Genomic DNA, 22,225 nt, shown 5'->3' with positions numbered 1-22,225 from the left:
CTTGACAAAACAAACAGGAATAAGTAATGATATGTGAAAGAAAACGTTGTTATATTCTTGTTTAAAAAATTAGCATAATTAAAAGATCATTGACTCTGTGTCTTAAAAATTCTGACAAACATGTGAAACATTCAGTTTTTAGAGCTAATTTTGGCAGTTTAATCCCAATACATCTAACCCGCGAATGGCGTCCTATGTTGAAAATTAGAACTGACAGCATGCTCAAAAAACTGTCCAACATAACTTATATTTTCTAATAATTAATTTTTGACTTACAAGGGGAGGGTAGAGAGACTTGCGAACATTGGTTTTAATTTCACTAATTTCGTGGTCCGCTTGACCAATTAATACTTTACAATTAATTAAATAAGGTTTTTAATTGAGATGAAAAAAGTTAATGACACGAGAGGGATTCGAACCCACGACCTTCGGCTAGATACGAAAAATGGCAAAAGGAGGGAAAACTCAAAAGGTGGGGTTGAGATGGGGAGTTGATGTCCGAGTGGATCGAGGTAGCTCAGATGGTAGAGCAGCGGCGTATCTAGCCGAAGGTCGTGGGTTCGAATCCCTCTCGTGCCATTAACTTTTTTTCATCTCAACTAAAAACCTTAATTAATTGGTTTTAATGAAACTTGGGGGATAGAAAGAAGAAGCCTAGAAGCCTAGAGACATTTTTAAGTTTTACATTTTTGATAGGATTTCGACCAACGTTGTGCATGCGTTTCAAGGTTATTTATATAGATTTTTTTACGTAAGACAAGACAATAATGTACAGGATTGTAGTAAATCATAGATATTATGATAAGTTCTATAAAAGTTTTAAAAAACCACAATGTGCCTCAGTAAAGTTGAATTTGAATTTTTGAAATAATAACTTTATGCCCTTTTATATACATATATAATAACCTTAAAATACATGTACAACAAGAGCAGAAAGTTTTATAAACAAATTATGTGAATAACTTAAAATATTTTTTTATGTAAGGTTTTGGCGGCTGGGTTCGAATCCGGCTCGTGCACTAACTTTTTCATTTCAACCAAAACCTTACTTAGAAAGATTAATTAATTGATATATTTGATAATAAAAGAGTAGTATTTGGTCAATAGATCACTAAATACAATGGAATTAATTTTTTTCTGGGCTATTAGGGTCTATTCGGCAAGAACGCCCGGACTCGAGTGTAATATTTTTCGACCTATCACCAAAAAACGTTAGTAAGATGAATATTATCCACACACGATAAGAAAAATGAATGTTTTGAAAATGGAGGCTGACCATATTTCTGAAATTTTTTCCATGTAATTATTGACAATTTTACAAAAAGTTAAGTTTCGAAATTCGTATTTGCAATTTATTTAGTCATGTCTTTGGCTAGATATATTTTTAAGTTTTATTCGTACAAAGCAAGTGCAAGAATAATAGATTAAAAATCTTTGGTCTTTGAAGAAAAATGGACCAATAAAGTTCAAAACTATTGTGAATTAATTCATTCAAACCTTTCTGCAGTGCAACATTTAGTATATGTATTGAATTTAATATTAAATTCATATACGTACGATTAAAATTGTTTTAAGGATAATTATTAATTATTAGTTTCGATTGTATATTGAACGTTTAACTCTACATGTTGAGTGTAAGTTTGAAATATTTTGTAATTGTTTTTTGTAACTTTGTAATTACTTTTGCATTTGTGTTGAGCACGAGTCTAAACTAGATACGACTATTACTATTATGTACTTGTGTTACTTAAGTGGGCTTTAAATTATTTTCTGATTTATATTTAGGATTGAAATTAATATAAAAATGAAAAAAATCGATCACATTTGACATTGTTTAGTTGACTTAGGGCCCTGCTTTGTCCAAGAACGCCCACGACCAGACCGTGAATTATAGTAAAAAATTATGCTTATTTTGATGCCAGTTAACAACAAACAACCTTTATCTCGACAATTCGGGATTCTCTTGACAACCTTTTCGAATTGAATTTTACGGAAAAGGCCCAGTTTAAACCGCCGTTTGCAGGACGAGACTGGCCGGCCCCGTGTAAACCGTGAGTCACGGCAGAGTCCTCTCGGCCCGATATTCACACAGTACGTTCTCATTTGTGAATGAATGACCTTTTGTGTCACCGTCACGAAACCGTTGTCGGGCCATGCGCCGCCTTTTCTACTTGTAATTAGCGCTTCATCGGGAACAGAATGATTTCCCTGTCCGTTGTGATGGTAAGGAGGTCTTATTTCCATTCTCGACTGTGTAAGTCGATATCCCTGAGACGATGGAATAAAATGCAGACCTTTCTTCCATTCGTGTGGCGATATTGTCCAACCGGCAAGAAAACGAATAGCGCTGTTAAATACAATCATCAACAAACGTAAGAAGACATGTCTATAATCTCCAACTTTTATAACTTTCCGGTTTAGATGTCACGCTGTTTACAATTTTGACGCAAAAAAGGAAGAATCACACCGAAACTTCATCCTAGTCCGGAACTGACCTTGTAAGAAATGAGCTGCACATTTAGATGTTTCATTTTAACTTTTATTTCAATTACTTTTAAAAAATTAAATATCTCCTTTATAATAAACAAGTTCGGTTAACAAAGTTGATAACTTAGATCCGCATTTTTGCATTTCATTTTAAATAATCACTGCATTCTCAGATGTCTATTTAAATTGCGTTTCGGATTTTTACATACCGCCGATAATTCGGATTTTGTTCAAATTTTCTCCGTCTGTATAGTTTTTTCATGATTCTATGAGTAATCTGAGATAAGAAACTTACCCAAAAAATTGAATTGTGCTTCTTTTGTGCGAAATAGAATTCTTATCTAATTCTTTTCATTGTGAAAATAAAAATTAAAACAACGGAACAATTTTTCCGCTTTGCATGCATTTTCAATTAGGGGGTACAATAATCACACTTTATCTTGCGACGCATTTAAACTTTACGACGCTTTTTAAAATATCATAAAAACATTATTTTAGAAGAGAATAAAAACATAAGACCCTAAACTTTAAACTGGCGATTACATCCATATATTACAAATTACATTTTGAAATATTATTAGTTATAACTAATACAATCTTTTTTCTGAAAATAATTATAATTGAGAGGTTTAGGGGCCGAAAAACAGCTGGGGGTCATCGTCGGCCTTTTTACTCCTTTTTATGGACTTTCAAGCATATTTTTCATCCTGCAGCCATTTGAGCATGTCGGTCTGTTTCTGACTCTTTGCTTTTATATGAAAACTGGAGTCAATATCTTAAAATGCCGATCATTTGTACCTCTGGTTTTCAAATATATATAGATAATCACCACAAACTTTGAGGTTGAGTCACCCCATTTAGCCCATTCACACTAATAAATTCACTTATACAAAAACATATTTTTATGGCAATATAAAAAAAATCACAATTCCTCTAATAGGCGGAACAGGGGGCCATGAAACTCGCCCCCCCCCCTTTTAAATCTGGCGGCAAGCCCACTCGCATCCTATAGGGAGCAAGGCATGACACGCGGGGGTTGGCGCGTATGGCTTATTCTTAATCTGGCAGGACTATTCCTTGTTTCCGGTACAAGCTCTGGGGGGGGGGGGCTCTGCAGGTCGCAAGAGCCTCGTTCCCTTATTAAGTCTGTTTCAATATGAGTATTACTGTGTTTGCAAAGTAATGATTATATTAAATATAGTATAAATTATTTAAAGTATCTATAAGTCTAAAAGTCTATTTATCCGTAGCATGTTGATATAAATTCAATGAAAATTCCAGGTACTTGTAAACAAATTTAACCAAAACTATATGAACCGTATTGTTCCACTACGTGTTGATAGTTTCCATGGAACTTTGTAATTCAGTCCTCCCAAAACCTGTCAGGTTTCTGCAACGCTTCTAGTATCAGGTTTAATCACTAAAACATAATTTAAATTCTAAAATCACTTAATTACTACTGTTTAATCTTATACAAATATTTCCTGGCTTTGACCCACAAACGAAGGTAGTCCGTTTGAAACGCGAGGCGATCTCCTTTTCGAACAAAAGCTCATATTTCGCCACATTTCCACGGATTTGGTAAGGGTCATCGATCGTGTGACCGCGCCAATGTGAATAATGGCTTTGGCTAAGTTTTGGTATTTTTTCTCTTCTCTTTTTAATCGGTTTATATAATCTTAAGGGGGCGGGGATCCCTTATAGATCGTCTTGGGCAATGCTTCTGTTGCAACTCGCAAGTACAGATACCCACGGTGTAATTATTTCGAGCTCAGTCTCACAAGGTACGCGGTTTTATTAACACGCGTGAATAAAATTGATCAGTCGATATCCTCGATATCTGACGTCCCACAAGGGAACATTCTTGGTCTTTACACCAGTGAATTTCCTACACAGCCCAGCGCCATCGTTACTACCTGTGAGGATGATAACTGCAATTTTGTCATCAAACCTGAATCCCATTCAAGCAACCTCCATCATCCAAGAACAGCTTAAGTTTATGGTGCCAAAAGTGACATATATTGGGTTGTCCGGAAAATAATGCAGGATTTTAAGTTTTCATTAAAAAAAATCTATATAAAATATTCTGTTTACGTTTACAGGATTNTGGGAAATTATTTTGATTAAAGAACATTGCTTTAAAGTAACTAGTTTCTTTTTTTTTGTTTAATACCAAAATCCTGCATTATTTTCCGGACAACCCGATACATTGGAAAAAACGGCCTTGCCCTCAACTGTACATCAGACATAAGGAGTTACACACGTCCACTCAAGAATTAGGGCTTTATGCCTGGGACTATGCCTGGGCATCAAACTGAATCCGCAGACTTAAGAGACAGCAACATATCAGAAGACGTGGAAACCTATGAAGACCTTTAGGACCGACATCTTTTTTGACCAATAAAACTCAAGTAACTCTATAGAAGACAGTATGGAATAGAACTCTGGACAAACGGACTAGAACTGAGATTCCACCAAGCCATCCAATGCATCCAATCGTTCCGATGAGTTCATCAACAACGACTTCAACACTCCTTTTGTCAATGAGCCGATCCAATTCGAAAAGTTCCATACCAATATTTCGATGCTGTGACATGCATCAACCCTACTGCCCAAGCCCTATCTACATCTACACCACGTCATCTTAAATAGACTTCCTCGTCCCTTACGCTTATTTATTTTATGAACCAACAAATATCTTTCTTAAAAATAAGATAAATAAAAGTATGTATAAATTAATATAAGTAAGTATAAATAAATAAGTTCGTCTGACCCTAGGAACTAAATCCCTCAATGAGTCCAGTTGGGTTCGCCGGGAGATAAAAAAGCAAATGAATATTTTAAAAAGTTTATATGTCCTCGGCATAATTACGGACCATAATCACTTGTCCTAAATGGGTTTACTTATCTGACGGGTTTTTGCATCTTACCACCTTCAGTAGTATGTTTGAGACTAGGTTCTGCCAATAAAGTGCTTACATCCGAGAAAACGCACATACCAACCAACGAAAAAAGACAGAATAGGTGAACCATGATAATCGTAAACGAACTACATGTTCGCCATCCCTCAAACCTCGACAAGAAATAATTTTACATTGGCCGGAACAGATGATAATCCGAAAGGTGCTGTAACTCGGCAATGGGCCGTAGCACGTCTGACTGAGATAGTTTTTGCCCTGTCCTCAACGAAATAACAGTATTTGATGGAATTGACTGCCTCATTCTCGGGAAATTCAGGGTGTGAAAGATAACAATCCCACTGATTCCAGATTGATCTTTGGGCGCAATTCATCCCAAGGTAGATTTTTCTTTGTGCTTTGAGCAGGAGGAGGGAAACATACCTTCTCTTCGATCTTCCTAATAATTTATAAATAATAAACACAATGAATGGTAAGATAACAAATTATGCGTGAAAAAGGATCTTGAAGTTTATAGGCCCAAAACTTGTGTAAGGAAGAAACTAATATTCCTCCTTTTCCTTTAAAAATGTATTGCCCATTTCTTGCCTAGTACAGAAAAACGAAATACTTTCTTCTGATTTAAGATAATCGAAATAAAATTAAATAAGCTAAGAGATTATTCATACAAAAACAAAAAAGTAGCATGGATTTTACCCCAAAATAATTATTGGCTTTTTATTTATTGTATTACAAACCGTTCAAATATTGAGACAAAGACATTCTAAAAGCATAATTTAATTAAACAAAGGAGACCCTAAAGGGAAAAAAAATCAATATTTCATCTTGTTTTTCATTGTTAAGTTTGCAAAACAATTATAATTATTTGTAATTGGAAGATTATACTTGGAACAACAGACATGCTGTAAGCTCTTATTTTCTCCCATGTCAAAGACTGAGTAAATCTCATTGATATTTTATAGTAATTGCCATAAACAATAATAAATTTCGCAATATCGAATTCAAAGTAAAGTAAAGCTGAACAGAAATTTTTTACTTGCGATTAAAAATCAGTACTGTGGCATTTTTTGGTCAGTTTGTGATAATTAAAATGTAATTAATTTTTTACTGGAACGATATCAATCATTTCCCCTTGTTATCCCTGGGTTTTCTATAACCGCCATTTTGTATAGAATTTTTTTTAAGAATCATTCAGCTTATTGAAAAACTAAAATCAAGTGTTTTTTCATTATATATATTTTTTTATGTAGGTCGCTCGTCGTAAAGTGTCACTAAGAAACATCTCCTGAATACTTATGTTCACGCTGATTTCTCGGGTGGTAAACAAGGTTGAGTCCGTCACCTGCGCCCCCCGTCGTCCCGATTCCATTATAGATCGATTTCGGTAACTGACAGTTTTGAGAAGGCGTAGGAAACTATTTGGACACGGGCGCCAATTCGACCTAAGAAGGTACTGTTCCACGGTTTAAAGGGGATACCGTACATTGAGAAAGTACTGCGCGTCTCACGGGGCCAGGTCAAGCGCAAAAATAAACAAAGACCCTGATCGAATAATATTGGGTTGTCCGGAAAATAATGCAGGATTTTAAGTTTTCATTAAAAAAAATCTATATAAAATATTCTGTTTACGTTTACAGGATTACTCATTTGTATGAATGTCAACACTTATTAATCCTCTTCCAAATGATATTGTTTGTTTACCTCTGTAGCATTCCGCTACTTGGAAATAATTCAGTCATCCTTATAATGTCAAAGCGAGAATTTCGTACGATTTTCTTTTACGAGTTTAAACTCGGCCGAAGCGGAGCCCAAACGGCTAGAAACATTAACCAAGTCTGGGGCGAGGGTTGTGTTAATGAGTGCACTGTGCAAAGGTGGTTTAAAAAATTTCGGGAGGGAGATTTCAGCCTTGAAGATGAAGAAGGTCGTGGAAGGCCTTCCTCTCTTAATGATGATGTTCTGCGATCAGTGGTGGAAGAAAACCCCAAAACAACTGTTCGAGAACTTGCAGAGCAACTCAAAGTCAGTAAAACGACCGTCGCTGACCACCTCAAGGCGATTGGAAAAGTGAAAAAACTCGAAAATTGGGTTCCACACTCATTAAACGATCGCCAAAAAAATCAGCGCTTTGATGTTTGTGCATCACTTCTTTGTCGAAACAAAAATGACCCATTTCTGGCCAGAATTGTTACATGTGACGAAAAGTGGATTCTCTACGATAACACTAGACGTTCTGGACAGTGGCTCGACAAAGGAGAAGCTCCAATACATTTTCCAAAGCCCCCAACTCATCAAAAAAAGGTAATGGTTACGGTATGGTGGGCTTCATTTGGTTTAATACACTACAGCTTCTTAAATCCTGGCGAAACCATCAATGCTGAATCATACTGTAACCAAATTAATACCATGCATCAGAAATTGGCAGTAATGAAGCCCTCTTTGGTCAATCGGAAAGGGCCCATTTTGTTGCATGACAACGCTCGACCACATGTGTCACGTGTAACGTCACAAAAATTATTGGAGCTTGGCTATGAAACTTTGCCTCACCCACCCTACTCTCCGGACCTCTCGCCTACTGACTACCATTTTTTTAGACACCTGGACCACTACTTACAACACATAATATTCAAAAATCAAACGGAACTGGAAAATGCATTTATTGACTTTATCAATTCTAAAAATTCTGAATTCTACTCAGACGGAATTAATAAGTTACCAACACGTTGGGAGAAATGTATTGAGAGTATGGGAAATTATTTTGATTAAAGAACATTGCTTTAAAGTAACTAGTTTCTTTTTTTTTGTTTAATACCAAAATCCTGCATTATTTTCCGGACAACCCAATACTAAGGTACATGTTTTATGATGGCCCATGAAGGAGAGTTTTCTCGAGGTTCGAAGCTCTTCAGGTCATACATAGGTCATCGAACGGTCGAACCCGAAGAATGCTTAAAATGGGCAAAGTCCAAAAAGGCCAGGTATTAATCTGGACAATTAAGTTCAACGGTACACACTTCCAGATAATTAACGCTAGTTTTTCATAATTGGGTTTTGAAAGTCTTTCGCCGAATGCCACAAAATTGTTTCTACGATATTTATGTAGAACACTTTCCTCCCATTGTCCGTCGAGTATTAATCATCGCGTATAGATAAATCTTTCAAAAGTTTTGTTAGTACCGAACTGATGCCTATTGCCTTGTCCGTTTGTTCTGTTTGGGCGTAAGTCACGCGCTCGGGGGGAAAAGTCAATCAAACGAAATTGGCAATATCTAGAAAGAAAAAAAAACGAAATGAGCGAAAGGAAATGATATGGTGCTTGATTCTACCGAGGTGAAAAATAACTTTCTAGATGTTGTTATTAACCATATATGTATTGTGATACCTTCAACATTCTTGTAAAACTTACAACTTCCAAACAAAACTACAATTGGAATGCAATTGCTTTTTGAGGGCGTACCGCTCTAGCCTATTTTCCCCCACGATATCATCAGTGGGCAGAAATACCGACTGTCAGCCACGATGAGTATAATGAACCTCAAAAATAGTTTGATTCCAACAACCCAAATATTTTATTATCTTTGACGTTCACAATAATTTTTTTATATTGTTTTATTTCTATCGATATTTTTTTTTTGTCTGACGACATTACATAAATTTGTGGTGTTTAGTGACCGTTACTTGATTATTTGGAGACCGTGAGATGCGGTCTGGTGTGATGTAGGTTCAGAAAAACATTTTCTTTATCATGCCAACGTTTCGATCTTTATTGAGATCATCTTCAGGGCTCAAAGTGTTTGTTTTCTGTGTAGACGTGTCATTATTGTGTGCCATTTTGATAGTGCCCATAAACATTACATAAATTCATCTTTGATACACCAAGATTTCTCTTAATAAAAAAAGAGTTTGCCTTTTTTCCTTTTCAATTATTATACATATTCCTACCTATTTTATTATCAGTAATCGCCAATGGTCATTCAATTCTGTCTTCTCAGTTTATGCAGATTTCCCCCGGACTAATCTTTATAAAAACACGTCGGATTTTGTTAACAACAAATCGATTAGTAGGACACAAGGCAAAATATTGTTCTTGTTAAAAAAACAACAAAAAAGGGGATTTTTAAAATCACATTTGATAACAGTATTATGTCAGGGACCGCGATATCAAACAACAGCGAGGCGCTTCTCTTTTGCCTTACAGGATGGCTGTCTTTCCAAGTTTGAAATTGGGCTTATTCGCATTAGGCCCCTAAAGGAATATTCAAAATAGGTACTTTTTACAAATATTCACAGCTGTTAGTCCGTATCCAGTTTAAAATGGTCGAATCAAGCAATATTCAATTGGATTATAACAGCAAAGTAGGCAATCTGAAATAGTTTCTTTAAGTTTTTTAACATGTCTGTTAGGTTTAATTAATAAACTACCGGTTGAAGTTATAATTTGTTTAGTGTTAAAATATAGAATTTATCGAGAAACTAGCAGTACTGTTTAGGTTTTGTATACAAGTTGCCCAAAAAATTGTTATAAACAAAGGTTCAGATTAAAGGAACTTTTTTATTAAATAATAAACGAAGGTGAAAGATTTACATTGAAATTTTCCCCCTTAGCGTTGCCAATTGGAAAAGATATGAGCTAGCACGGAAGCTAATTTGTCAGGGCGGACCAGACACCACTAATGTTAGAAGTTTTTGTCACGGCTCGTGCAGGTGCACATGTCGAAACAATTAGTTCGTTCTCTACGGGATAAAAGATTAAGATTAACAGATTAGATTTAAAAAAATTTAGTTATTAACTTTATATGGTAACTGGTCAATCTTTGAGGAAACTGTATTTTGCTGGTTCGGGTCATCTTGGTCTGCCCGAACGCGTTTTGGTCTGTCAGACACGTTTTGGCATTTAACCCTGCCGTGGTATCACTAATTTCAGAAAATTTTTATCGGCAGAAAAATGTCGTTAGGAAAAACCAAACTACAGGTTTTTCCACAGATTCAAGAAAAAATCTCACAATTCTGGGGAAAGGCTGAACTTTTAATTCGTAAACTGTTATAATAAACTGTAATATCTTCTCCTTTATATATTTCATAATTACGGACACTAATAAAATAATAATGCCATAACTATGGGCAAGTTACGTCGATGAAAAGGAGAAATTATTATTATTTTTTTTTTTTTTTTTTTTTTTTTTTTTTTTTTTTTTTTTTTTTTTTTTTTTTAAGTTCAAAATTAAGAAACGTGGTTTTCAAAATGGATTCAATCACAGTCTGACGATCAAGGTGGAATTTCTAGTTTTTCTCTCGGCAAGACAACCCGGTGGTTTATCTTCGCTGGTGGCCACTAATCAGGCCGTCGTTCGTTTCTACAAATAGGCAAATAATGTCGCCCGGTGAAACGCAAAAGCTATATTTGCCGATGGAGAAAGCAGTTTTTGTGCAGTACCGCACCCATTGGTGTATAGAAATCTCGTGGTGGGCTATTAGTTTTCTACCGTCAATTTTCTCCAGAGAAATCTTTACAAACAAATAAACATTTAAAATTCTATAAAGTTTCATTCATGAACGTTTATTTTGACCAGTAGACCTAATGTGATTTAGAATCATTTAACAGTAAAAGAATTACAATATAAAGCAATATTTCTGCGTCTGATTTCCCACCGAAATTATTTTACCATTCACTAGTTTTCGTGGTCCGCTTGACCGATTAATATGTGTCAATTAATTAAGGTTTTTAGTTGAGATAAAAAGTCAGTGTCACGAGCGGGATTCGAACCCACGACCTTCGGCTATATACGCCGCTGCTCTACCACTTGAGCTATCGTGAATTCGATCCACTCGGACACTTCCCGTCTTATTATTTTACAATGTTTTTTTGTGATGCGTTTTGCTTGAAGATCGGCTGAAGCTCAAAATTGCACTCAAATTTTCTGACATCAAATTTACACGATTTGATTTACGTTAAAACCACAATTTCTACATCCCTCTCAATTTTTCCTAATAGTTTATTATTTAATTGATAATAAGTATAAATGATGATAATAATAATACCAAGTATAAACTTCCGTTATGTATTAACCGGGGTTTATTTAGATAATTAGTAAAGGAAACAAATATTTGGCTTAGCTTAATAAAACATTTCCTGCTGTAACTCCTCTCCTGTTGTTCCATCCTTATAGTCTTAGTTTTGTTTGATGTATTGAACTTTCGATTCTTCTTTTAGGAAAAATGTTGATTTAATTTTCAAATAATTTAGACGTAAATTAACAACCGGAAAGCCTTACATTCTCCGAAGTAGCTTTGTCGCAAACTTACTTTTTTTAATACAAGGTAAGTAAATAGTAAGGAGCGGTCTGGTTAGATGTATTTCAGAAAAACATCTTTTTCGTTTTACTGCCGACTTTTCGACCATAATTCGGTCATCTTCAAGGCTTAAAATGTAGTGCTATTCTTGTATGTCATGTTTGTTTAGTGTACGTGTGGTGAAATTGTTGTACCGTCTTAGCCTTCTTCAATATACTGTTCCTGCGCCGTTGCCGGCATTTTACAGTTGAAATTGTTGTACCTTGAAGATGACCCGAACGAAGTTTAAAACGTCGGCCATACAATGAAAAAGGTATTTTTCTGAAATACATCTAACTTGAGCGCTCCTCACTACGTCAACCATTTATTGAACCACCGGTTGCTAAACAATACACTTCATTTTAAGGTGCCCCTACACTATCAAGCGGCTTGATGAAATGCTTGAGTAAATCGATTGTATATATTTTCAGTGTAGAAACCTGATTGACGCTTGAAGCAAGCATTGACGGTGATTGATAGGAAGTTGAATGACTCAAGCAGATGATCAAGCGGCTTGATAGTGTAGGGCAATTTTCATCAAGCATTGCATCAGTCACTCGGTGGAAGTCATGGCGTCCTCTACCGAAACCGCGCTTCTCGAAAACTTGGAGCGGGAGTTCATCAATTTGTTGAGAGATTTATATCGTGATTGTCCCGAATTGTGGAAAGTAAATAGTAAAGATTATTTCAATAGAAATAAAAAAAGTTCCTTTTGCTGTTTTTTCTGCTTCAGGGCAACCAATGTTAAGACTAGGAAGCCCAAATCTGTATTTGACTCCATTCAGCACCGAAACAAAACAAAAGATCAAACAGCGAAACGCACTGCTCCACTTCACGGCTTCCACTTATGAGGGTCGAGGGAGTTTTGACCGAAAGATTGAAGGGTTGATTGAAGCACGCTTGAAGCTCCCATCAATCGGAGGTTCAAGCATTTGATCAAGCCGCTTGATAGTGTAGGGGCACCTTTACAGTGAAATCTCCGGTATGGGTATCCTCTGTTCAGGGAAACCTCCTTTTACAGGACAGTTGTAGATGCACCGGCATAGAAATTTCACTTTCTGTGTACTAAACACCTCTACCTACAGGACACTGTCGTGTTGTCTTAAGTCAATCGTCTTACAATCTTTAATGGTGCAGAAAACCTCTGAGTAGGGGACAGGACAGATTGTTTGCCTTTTTCTTAGGTAGCATAACGATCTCAGTGTTAATACGACTTTAATCCGATTATGTTTACAATTATTGATTCATTGTTTTATCCAAACTTTTAATGTTAACAAGGCTCCGGCCAAGCAAAGTTGACGTTAAAGGTTTGATTCTTTCGAAGGAGGCCTAGAGTAAAAACATTAGCTATAAAACTAAAGCTTAACAAAGTGTTAAGAGGTAAAATTTTAAAAGATCGTAAATTCAACGAAAACATATACATATCTAAACCTACACCTCACATATAGTATTTCTACATATACATCTGTACCAAGACATATAAAACCTCCCTAAACAGTACAAAAGTATATACCATGGTTGTCCGTTAATAACAAGGTTTCACTCTACCTAATTTTTTTTTTGAATAATTATAAGGCATTGTTTTGTTCAAACCTACTAAAAAAACTTTACTTACTGTACTTTCAAAGGACAGTAGAAACTCGTGTTTCGCACTCGCATATTTTCTCCGCTTTATGGGAAAAGATCGAATCATGGATATCTAACCAATACCATCCCTAACGTGAACTTAACCTAACCAGTTCATAACACTAACCCCCATCTGTACTTCACATCAATCTAAACCGTCCTTAACGCTATCCCTACGCTAACCTATCCCAAACCGTCCCTAACAGCAACCTATTTCTAACGTAACCTCAACCTAATCCTAACTTAACCAAACGCCCTTCAGTAACGTTACTCGATGTCGCCAAAATTGTCACGCAAAATTAATTTGTGCTTCCAGGCCAAAAACACGGTCATGTTAAATTTTCCTAATTTTAATTAAACAAATCTATTTCCATTATTACTTAGGAACAATTTATAAGGAAACTAAATTATGTTTTAATCATCATTGCTGAATTATAATCCGTGCTAGCGCGCTCGCTATTGTATTGCGTAATGTGAAACAATAAAATATTTTGTTCATTACAATTTCCTCTTTCTCTTCCTCTCTTTTTATATCTCTAAGATTAGCGTTGACATTTGTTTATTGATTTTTGCATATGCATTATGCATTTTCGTCCATTTCATCTAGAATCATACTCCAATGAACTTCCAGCTTTTCCAGAAGGCCTGTGGAATATTCCGAAAATCATAGGCAAAAAACGATAAGTAAATCTCAAAACTAATTTTGACGATCCCATATTTTTTTATAAGTTCAAAATTTTAACACCAAACCCGGATATTTTGTTTATTGTTTATTCTTTAATTAGAAAAACTGTTGATGTAGAAATTTTCTAATTATATCCATCGTATAACGTATTGGAATAACAGTATATATTTTCAAAAATAATGCTAACTGTAATGCAACAAATAGATTTACGATAAAGGTGAATATAATTTAATACAAAATTGCATTTATATCATGAAGTATTTATTTATTATCTTGTTTCTTATAGTAATTAATTCATTATTGTTATGAATAGTTTGTTTTACTGGCGAGAGTATGTTTTATTTGTAAATTGTCTATAAAATATTGACTGTAAAGTAAAGTACAGCATAAATGTTTGTTAATTATTTACAATTTCGCAAAAAATAAAAACGTGCTGCTTCTTGCTTATTCAACGACAAGTTATTGTGCTTCTAGCGCTCAAGTTCTCACCCACTTTGATGGGTCAAGAGCACTTTAACAAGAGCGTTATACAATGCAATAAGAACCTGATTTATTAATCGGGGCGTTTAAAAAACAAAAAGTAGGAAACACGGCATAACCCACATTATTGTCTCTGAGAGTCTGATCACGTAGTTGAAACTTAAAACGACGCCGAGGCATTAACCGTACGTGCATCAATGTGTGCCGCGAGCAATGCCCTTGTTTTAACATGCACCGCGGACTTCTTGTCGGTTGCTTCTTGTCCGTTCTGAAAACCCAGAAGTTGCGACCTTTTGTAACATGTGAGATCAACAGGCACTGTGTCGACATGTGCCGTTCCCTTGATATCGACCTTTGAACCTTTTATTTCCTTGGCCCCGTAACTGTAAAAGGAAAGTCCTGACTTCTTTTATTTGTGATGCAAGTTTTCAACTTTCATCCAGATTGTTCCAGAGCGAATTGCTTCTTGTAGTCTGGAAGCCACAAACGCAAATGCAATTTATCGCCTCTTACCTTGTAACAACTAAGGGATGAAAAGAGAAACCAACTATTCTTTAAAAAAAAATAAATAAACCGAATATTCTAAATCTCTTGATGGTTAGAGAAGAGTCTGATGTATAAGTAATAGAACCCTTCAATATAAAAAAAGATCAGTGATAAGTTGGAAAAAAAATCAGTTTATTCGTACACCTTTCGAGTTAAATTTGTGTGTCTTGTTTGATTTCTGTTTACTTCCGTACTTAAAAACTTTTTGTTCTCTTTGTTGCAGGTTATGGAGAGATAGTTGCGAGCTTGCAAAGGCTCCAGTCGGCGCTAAAGAGATCCGGCTTCACCAGTTTAGAGCGGTCGCTTTCTGCAGTTCAGTCACTACTTTCCGGGCCACAGTTCAGCAGGGCGCTTTCCACCCATAACAGAGTCCAGGAAGCTCTAGCGGAGAACAGCTTTCCGCGGCCCGTCACTACCCAATCACAAACACTAGTCAGAGATGTGAGTCGGAATTTCGATAATTTTATTAGAGATAAAAGTAGATTTGGCCGATTTTTACGCGATGGTGCAACATTTTTATCAAGTTTTTGAACCAATAAAGGCGGGTTTGCGCACTCCTTAAGTTTATGGCGATTCAGGCGCCTATTTCGCAGTTTCCCTTTAAAAACTCCCCCGGTAACGACTCGCTGGAAGTAGTAAATTTTTACTGTCGGCAGCCTTAGAGAGGAAATTGATGCTTTAAGTAGAAAAGCGTTATGAATCTTGGGATGGATTTTTTTACTGATTTGAAATGTTCGGCGATATTTCATCAAATAAAACTCGTGCAAATGGAAAGTAAATTACAGAGGATAAAGTTTTTCAGCCTTTGAACCTCGATAACCAGCACAATTGGTGATTGTTCATGCATAGACATACTAACGTGCTTATTCGACGTTTCGAGTGGTGAACTAAGTTTTCTAGCTTTCGATGATAGTATCGCCATACTATATAATATTCTACTGCCATCATCATGGCTATGTATATCATCTAGCTAGCTAGCTATCTCTCTATCTGTTTATCTATTAGAATTTCATCAATCTGCTTATCTTTTTTATTTCCCTTTTCTCCAGTTTTCTTGCTCTTCTCTCTCTCTCTCTCTCTCTCTCTCTCTCTCTCTCTCTCTCTCTCTCTCTCTCTCTCTCTCTCTCCCCCCTCACGAAAGGCACACAGTGGATTGCTGTTGATTAAAGCTTTAGGTCGATTGTCGTAAGCGTTCTTTGTCTTCCAGAGAAAAGGTTTTCATTCCAGGGATTATCGTGGAGCGAAAGATTATCTTGATATTTTTCCTCCCATCCGGGCCCTTTCTTACCCATTCGTTTTACCAGACTATACTCCATACCTGTACCATTTTTAAAATTGTTTCATTTCGGCCTTAGTTGAGGAAAGTTTGTGGGGTAAATACAAATGTAAGTTTTGTATAACAATTCATTAACCGGGATTAAGTTCAACTGTGTTTTCTTTTTTTTCCCTACTTGAATTATGTCCTTTCTTCTTAGATTTTAAAATGGATATATATGTGTGAATTTGCCTGAGGAATGACAGTATCGAACTTTGCTTTTGTACTTGCACGCCTGCTTTTAGCTACAAAAATAACCCATTCTTTGGTGAAAAAACGCTGAAAACCACTTGGCAGGAATTATTTTTTAAGTCGTTCAGGCGTAAATGGTAAACTCCACTTAACGAATATTGATCATTCATATACATAGTAAATGTATAGAATATCTTTATCCTAAGTACAAGTTTAGAAGGAATTTAACATGAATTTGTTTTACAGTTCGTCGAAGGTTTGCAGTCGAGCAGCAGCGTCGAAGCTGTTGAACTGTGCGAAGTCCTCGGCAGATACGAGTTCGAAGGGTTGCTGTACGCACACGACGCGGTCGCGAGGGAGGTCTGGAGCCCGACTACCACCCCAACGAAGTCCATGCCCCCCACGGCGCCCTTTGACCCTCCGAGGAGCAAGGCTCCGACCCCCGTCCAGGAAGATGACTCCAACATCAAGATCATCAAGATAGAAAAGACTAACGAACCTCTTGTAAGTACCCAGTGTTTAATTAGCAATTCTAAACAAAGTATCCAAATGGCATGTGTTTTGAATCTACCATCAAAATTAAGTAAAGGAAATTTTAGAGAACATCCCAATAAATAAGTTATGTTTGAATTTAATTAATATATAATACAATTCCTCAAGGCTTCAGGTTATTACCTAACCAATAATTAACACACAATACACGACAATTAACTGGATAATCTACCGGCGTTCCGCAAATTACTATTTAGCCATGTGGGTAGTTTGTACTAATTATTTTCTCTTGTTATTGTTTTGATTCTGGTTGTTTTATCAGCATGGTCCAAAAATGTCAAAGGGGAAAGTTCTTTGCCTTGTTACGATAATATTGTTCTGGAAACAATAAGTTAACGTGATGTTTTGAGGATATTTTACATCCTATTGCATTTTTTCCAAATTGACAATAGAACAGATTCTATTTGGTGGCACTGCTTTCGATCGGATCCCATTGCACACACACACACACACACACACACACACACATATATATATATATATATATATATATAATGCACGGTGGGCGACGCGACCAAGACCCGAGGGGTTAAATGCCTGGGTAGACTCGTACCCCATTCCTAAAAGGTCCGGGACTTGGTCGGCTCACGTGTCCTGCATAAACCTCTTGGACCTGTTCACAAACCCCAAGATTTTGGACCATTTTATCTTGGGGAGTGATTTGGCAATGTCCTCTCCTTCAAAAGTTTCAAATCTATGCCTGGCATACCTATCACACTCTGCGAGGTAGTGCCGTGCCGTTTCTTCTTTTGTTTCACAGAAGCGGCAAAACGGGTCTGGTAAAATACCCATTATGAAGAGGTGTCTTCTCAAGGGGCAATAGCCCGTCTGGATACCTATCAGCCTCCTAATTCCTCTCCTTGAGTTAGAGAATAGCCATTTCGATTCTTTTGGTTTGATTTCCTTCACAAACTCCTTCGGGGGACAGCCCATTGCACATAAGTAGTTTTACAATAATTTTCATTATTAATTAAGCTGTAGACATACGTTTCTTGTTTAATAATATGCCAAATGGACCATTTCATTACAAACTCTTTCGTGATAAAAATGTCAAAGTAGTAGGTTACACCTAGTATCGCTTTTTACTTTGATCAATCTTCCAGTAAGAAACTTATTGTCTAGTGTGAATAAAATTCTCTTTCGACGAAAGGATTTTTTTTCTTTGTCGTAAGGAAAAAGCATAAAAATAGAAATTTGCTGCCTCGTTAAATGCCTTTGTTCTTCTACCCGTCTAATTTGGTCAGGCCAACTTTGATTGAAGAAGGGCGAAACTAGGCTGACCCAAAATGTTCAAACTGCTGACACTGTTCATAAACTCGGGCCTATGAGTTTAGCAACGAATGATTTATAGATCGATTCTTCAACTATATTTAAAAATAATTTTTAAATTGCTGTGCTGTTTTAACGTTACAATTTCATTTTCCGTTTAACTTACCATAATTGGAAAATAATAGGAAAACATTTCCAATAAGGCTTGATTATTAAAGAGAGCTTACTAGGGAAGGCTATGGATGTGGGATCCCTTAGTATGATAATTTTTTTTTCATACTAGGTCGAAAAATATTAAAGACGTGTACGAGCGTCATTTCCTCTCTGGAAGCGAATTAATTAACTAAACTCTGAACCGTTTCCCTTATAAAATAGTGTAGACATGTAGCAATACAAGTATGAGTGAAAGGGGAGAGAAATAGTGGGACAGACAGACAGAGAGAGAGAGAGGAGAAATGGTAATAGGAAGACTTTTTCTCTCTCTCCTTTCTTTCTCTTTCTCTCTCTCTCTCTCTCTCTCTTCTCTCTCTCCTCTCTCTCTTTCTCTTTCTTTCTCTCTCTCTCTCTCTCTCTCTCTCTCTCTCTTTCTCTTTCTTTCTCTCTTTCTCTTTCTTTCTCTCTCTCTCTCTCTTTCTCTTTCTCTCTNTTTATTTATTTATTTATTTGCTCTGTTTATTTATCTACCTCTATCTCTATCTACATTTTTATTTCCCATTTTCTCTTTCTCTATTTCTATCTATCTGTCTGTCTAATCATCAGCTAAATTTTGAATCGATCTCACTTGTAAAATATTGTAGACTTGTAACAATACAGATACAGGATAGACAGGACAAAAAGATCGGTACTGACTAAACTAACGATTTTGTATCTATTCATTATTACATGATTCTGATTTAATATAGTATTTTGTTAGGGAGTGGTCATTTAATTTGTTGTCTAAGAAACCACGGCAAATGTAAAAACACAAGCCAAAGAGAGTAAAAAAACGAAAGAGTAAATATTTTTCCCTTTAATACTTTAAAACAGAAATTGTCACTTATCACTAGCTTGTGTTGTAATAAGATTCCTGGGGGGCGTCGGTGGCCGCAACGGTTTAGGCGTTGACACGGCGCTCATCACTGTAAGGTAAAGGTCCCGGGTTCGAATCCAGCGGCCAATAGGCAAATAGGCTTTTTTTTTTTTTTTTTCAAAAACACCGGCACCCTGAGTGTTAAAAAAATTGTCGAACTTTTGTTCTTGCTGTATTATGGGCATACAATATAGTGAAACTCTGGATAAAATACTGCCGCCTAAATATGTTATTTCATATTCTATTGCCAATTATAACTGTAATATTTATTATTTAAAAAAACCACATAGATATTTTATCTGACATTAACCAACATATTATTTTTATTTATGACGTCGCGTTTTTTACCACATTAGCCAAGCCTCCCTCTATTTGTATTTCTTAAGTGATGAATTTTTTGGGATAGGGGGCTGTGTCAAAAATTGCAGGGGTGACGGTGCAAATGGGACTCACGGCCGTGGGGTTTACGAGTTGAGTCTAACACACTAAAATCTCGTTTAAAAAAATTGTCCTGTATTTTTACGGGAAAATAACAAGTTGACAAGCCTGAGAAATGAGTCGAGGTACAAAATTGTTAAAATTAAAGATAAATAAACAATTAAAATGTTAGAGAAGTGAACGTGAGATGTGAAAAACAATAGACATTGTTTGAACGTTAACGATGTAAGGTCGGCCGCTGTGGAGAAGCGTACTTGAAAAAACATTGAACATATCCTTCTTCAAAAGTAAAAAAGGAAGGATTTAATAATGAGGGTATTAGTTAGTTAAAATAAAAGTTTTATCCTGCCTCCGACCCCTCCCTTGTTTGTCAAAGTCTTGACGTCGAGTAATAGACCGGGCGAACGGGCGAAAGCGGTGCAAACAGACGATAAACGCCCATTAATTTGCCGAGCTCGTGAAAACATTGTCCCATTAATTCAAAGCATTGTAATCCGGGTTAAGGTGTTCTCCACCCCCTGGTGTCAAAGAGGCCGAGGGTTCAATAGGGCGGGCCTGGATAACTTTCGACCTGTCACTGAATACCGCCGTAAGCCGGCCGGCCGTGCCTCGAGAGAAATTGCACTGCTAAACAGGGAAAGGGGTAAAAGCGAAATTTTCGCCTGACTCGCGTGACGAGATTTTCTTTAATCAGATGGCAGATGGAAAGAATTGTAATTGTTTCATATAATGAGCCATTAGAAGCGGATAGTGAACACCAGGAAAAAAATCACGAAGCACAACTGGGCAAGCACAAATCACGAAAACTTTCATGTTCTAAAGAAATCCTCCGACAACAGTCGGATTTCAACGATTGTGTACAAAAAAGAATGCAACAACACTATAAACATATGAGGGCTGATAAAGATCTACTTCTTGCAGTTTGGGTCCACCTTTGTCTCGGCATAGGACTTGAGACATCCTAATCCCAAAAGTGATCTGCAATTTTTTGTTTTAAGTTTAAGTTTGTTTTTCTAAGTTAGAATGTTTCTTGCCAAATTGTTCTCTCGCATTCAGTCTTCTTAAATATATGTATAAAATAATTTTTATCTCATCCAAGACCTTACATAAAAAGAATAATTAATTGAAAGACATAACTTAGTCAATTGACCACTAAAACATTAATGGATTAATATAAAATAATTATGGTACTTTTATTTGTCCAAATTGACAAAATAAGCACGGTACGACATGGAAAAATGCTGGAGGTCAATAAATAAACCAACACAACAATAGTAAAAAGAAGATTGAATTAAAAAACATAATAACATAAAAGTAAAGCCAAATGTTTAAATAATTATAATGATTGTGAATCCTGTTTAAGATTTAATTTCTTTAACAAATTCAAGAACAATACTTAAATCATAATCAGTTATACAAGTTTTACCAAGTCGCCATGCTCAGTGCTGGTTTAAGTGATTTCTGTGCAAAGTTTCTGTTATAAGGTCATGAGAGGTGGAAAATGATCAGTATCGATCAAACTATATCACCCTTCAGACCACATGGCAAAAACTTACACAATCTTTATTGCCGCTTCACTGCTCTGCGTGTAGTTTAAGCCAATATGGCAATACTGCTGTGGTTTCATGGTTCAGAAGCTAATAGCCTTTTAAAAAGAGTTTAGATTTTTCAAAATTATTTTCTGTGCTTTGCAACAAATATTGAATAGATTTTAATTAATTATTCTTTCTTTTTAACTAAGATCTTGGTTGAGATGAAAATGTTAGTGTGATAGGCGGGATTTGAACCCATCGAAACATGTATGGATTAATTGAATGGATTGTAACAAACTCAATCCTAAAAGATTTTGGCTATCTGATTCATAAATACTGTTGTTAAGATGAAATTAAAAATATATGATCAGTTGATATGCCAAAATACTTTTTAAATGTGTGGTGATTAGTGACTGTTAGTCAATGATTATTCGGATTCTAAAACCTATGTCACACCAGACCGCATCTCACGATCTCCAAATAATCATACTTATTAAATTTGCTAAACCCATCTTCTACACTGTAAATACTGCAGACATTCCTACTCTTCTTGAAACAGTTCTTACTACCTATGTGGATGATACCACTATCCTTTACTCCCATAAAAACCTGTCATTTCAACCAGAAACCTACAAAGCCATGTAGGTTCAATCTCTTGAGAGTGGTTCAAGCAGTGGAAATGGCGATAAGTATACAAAAATGATAATATGTCGCTTTTACTCTAAGTAATAACCATTCCTCCACCCATCTTTGACAATAGTATCCCTTTCCCACCAGGATATGTAA

At 36.0% G+C, this 22,225-nt stretch overlaps 1 protein-coding gene across 3 annotated transcripts in view; it reads left to right on the top strand.

Moving 5' to 3' along the window:
* The window catches only part of LOC106662740 (MAGUK p55 subfamily member 5), a 297,897-nt gene that overhangs the window by 270,228 nt on the left and 5,444 nt on the right, over nt 1-22,225 (top strand). For all 3 annotated transcript variants that reach the window (XM_024228737.1, XM_014386985.2, XM_014386987.2), the window contains 2 exons: nt 15,296-15,513; nt 16,826-17,083. In XM_024228737.1, the coding sequence (XP_024084505.1) occupies nt 15,296-15,513; nt 16,826-17,083 (476 nt within the window). The remainder of the gene's footprint in view (nt 1-15,295; nt 15,514-16,825; nt 17,084-22,225) is intronic.

The sequence above is a fragment of the Cimex lectularius genome, unplaced genomic scaffold (assembly GCF_000648675.2).
Source record: "Cimex lectularius strain Harlan isolate CLEC.00 unplaced genomic scaffold, Clec_2.1 scaffold316, whole genome shotgun sequence".
NCBI lineage: Eukaryota > Metazoa > Arthropoda > Insecta > Hemiptera > Cimicidae > Cimex > Cimex lectularius.
Note: the sequence above shows the minus strand (reverse complement) of the source record. Positions and strands in the feature narration are given on the sequence as shown.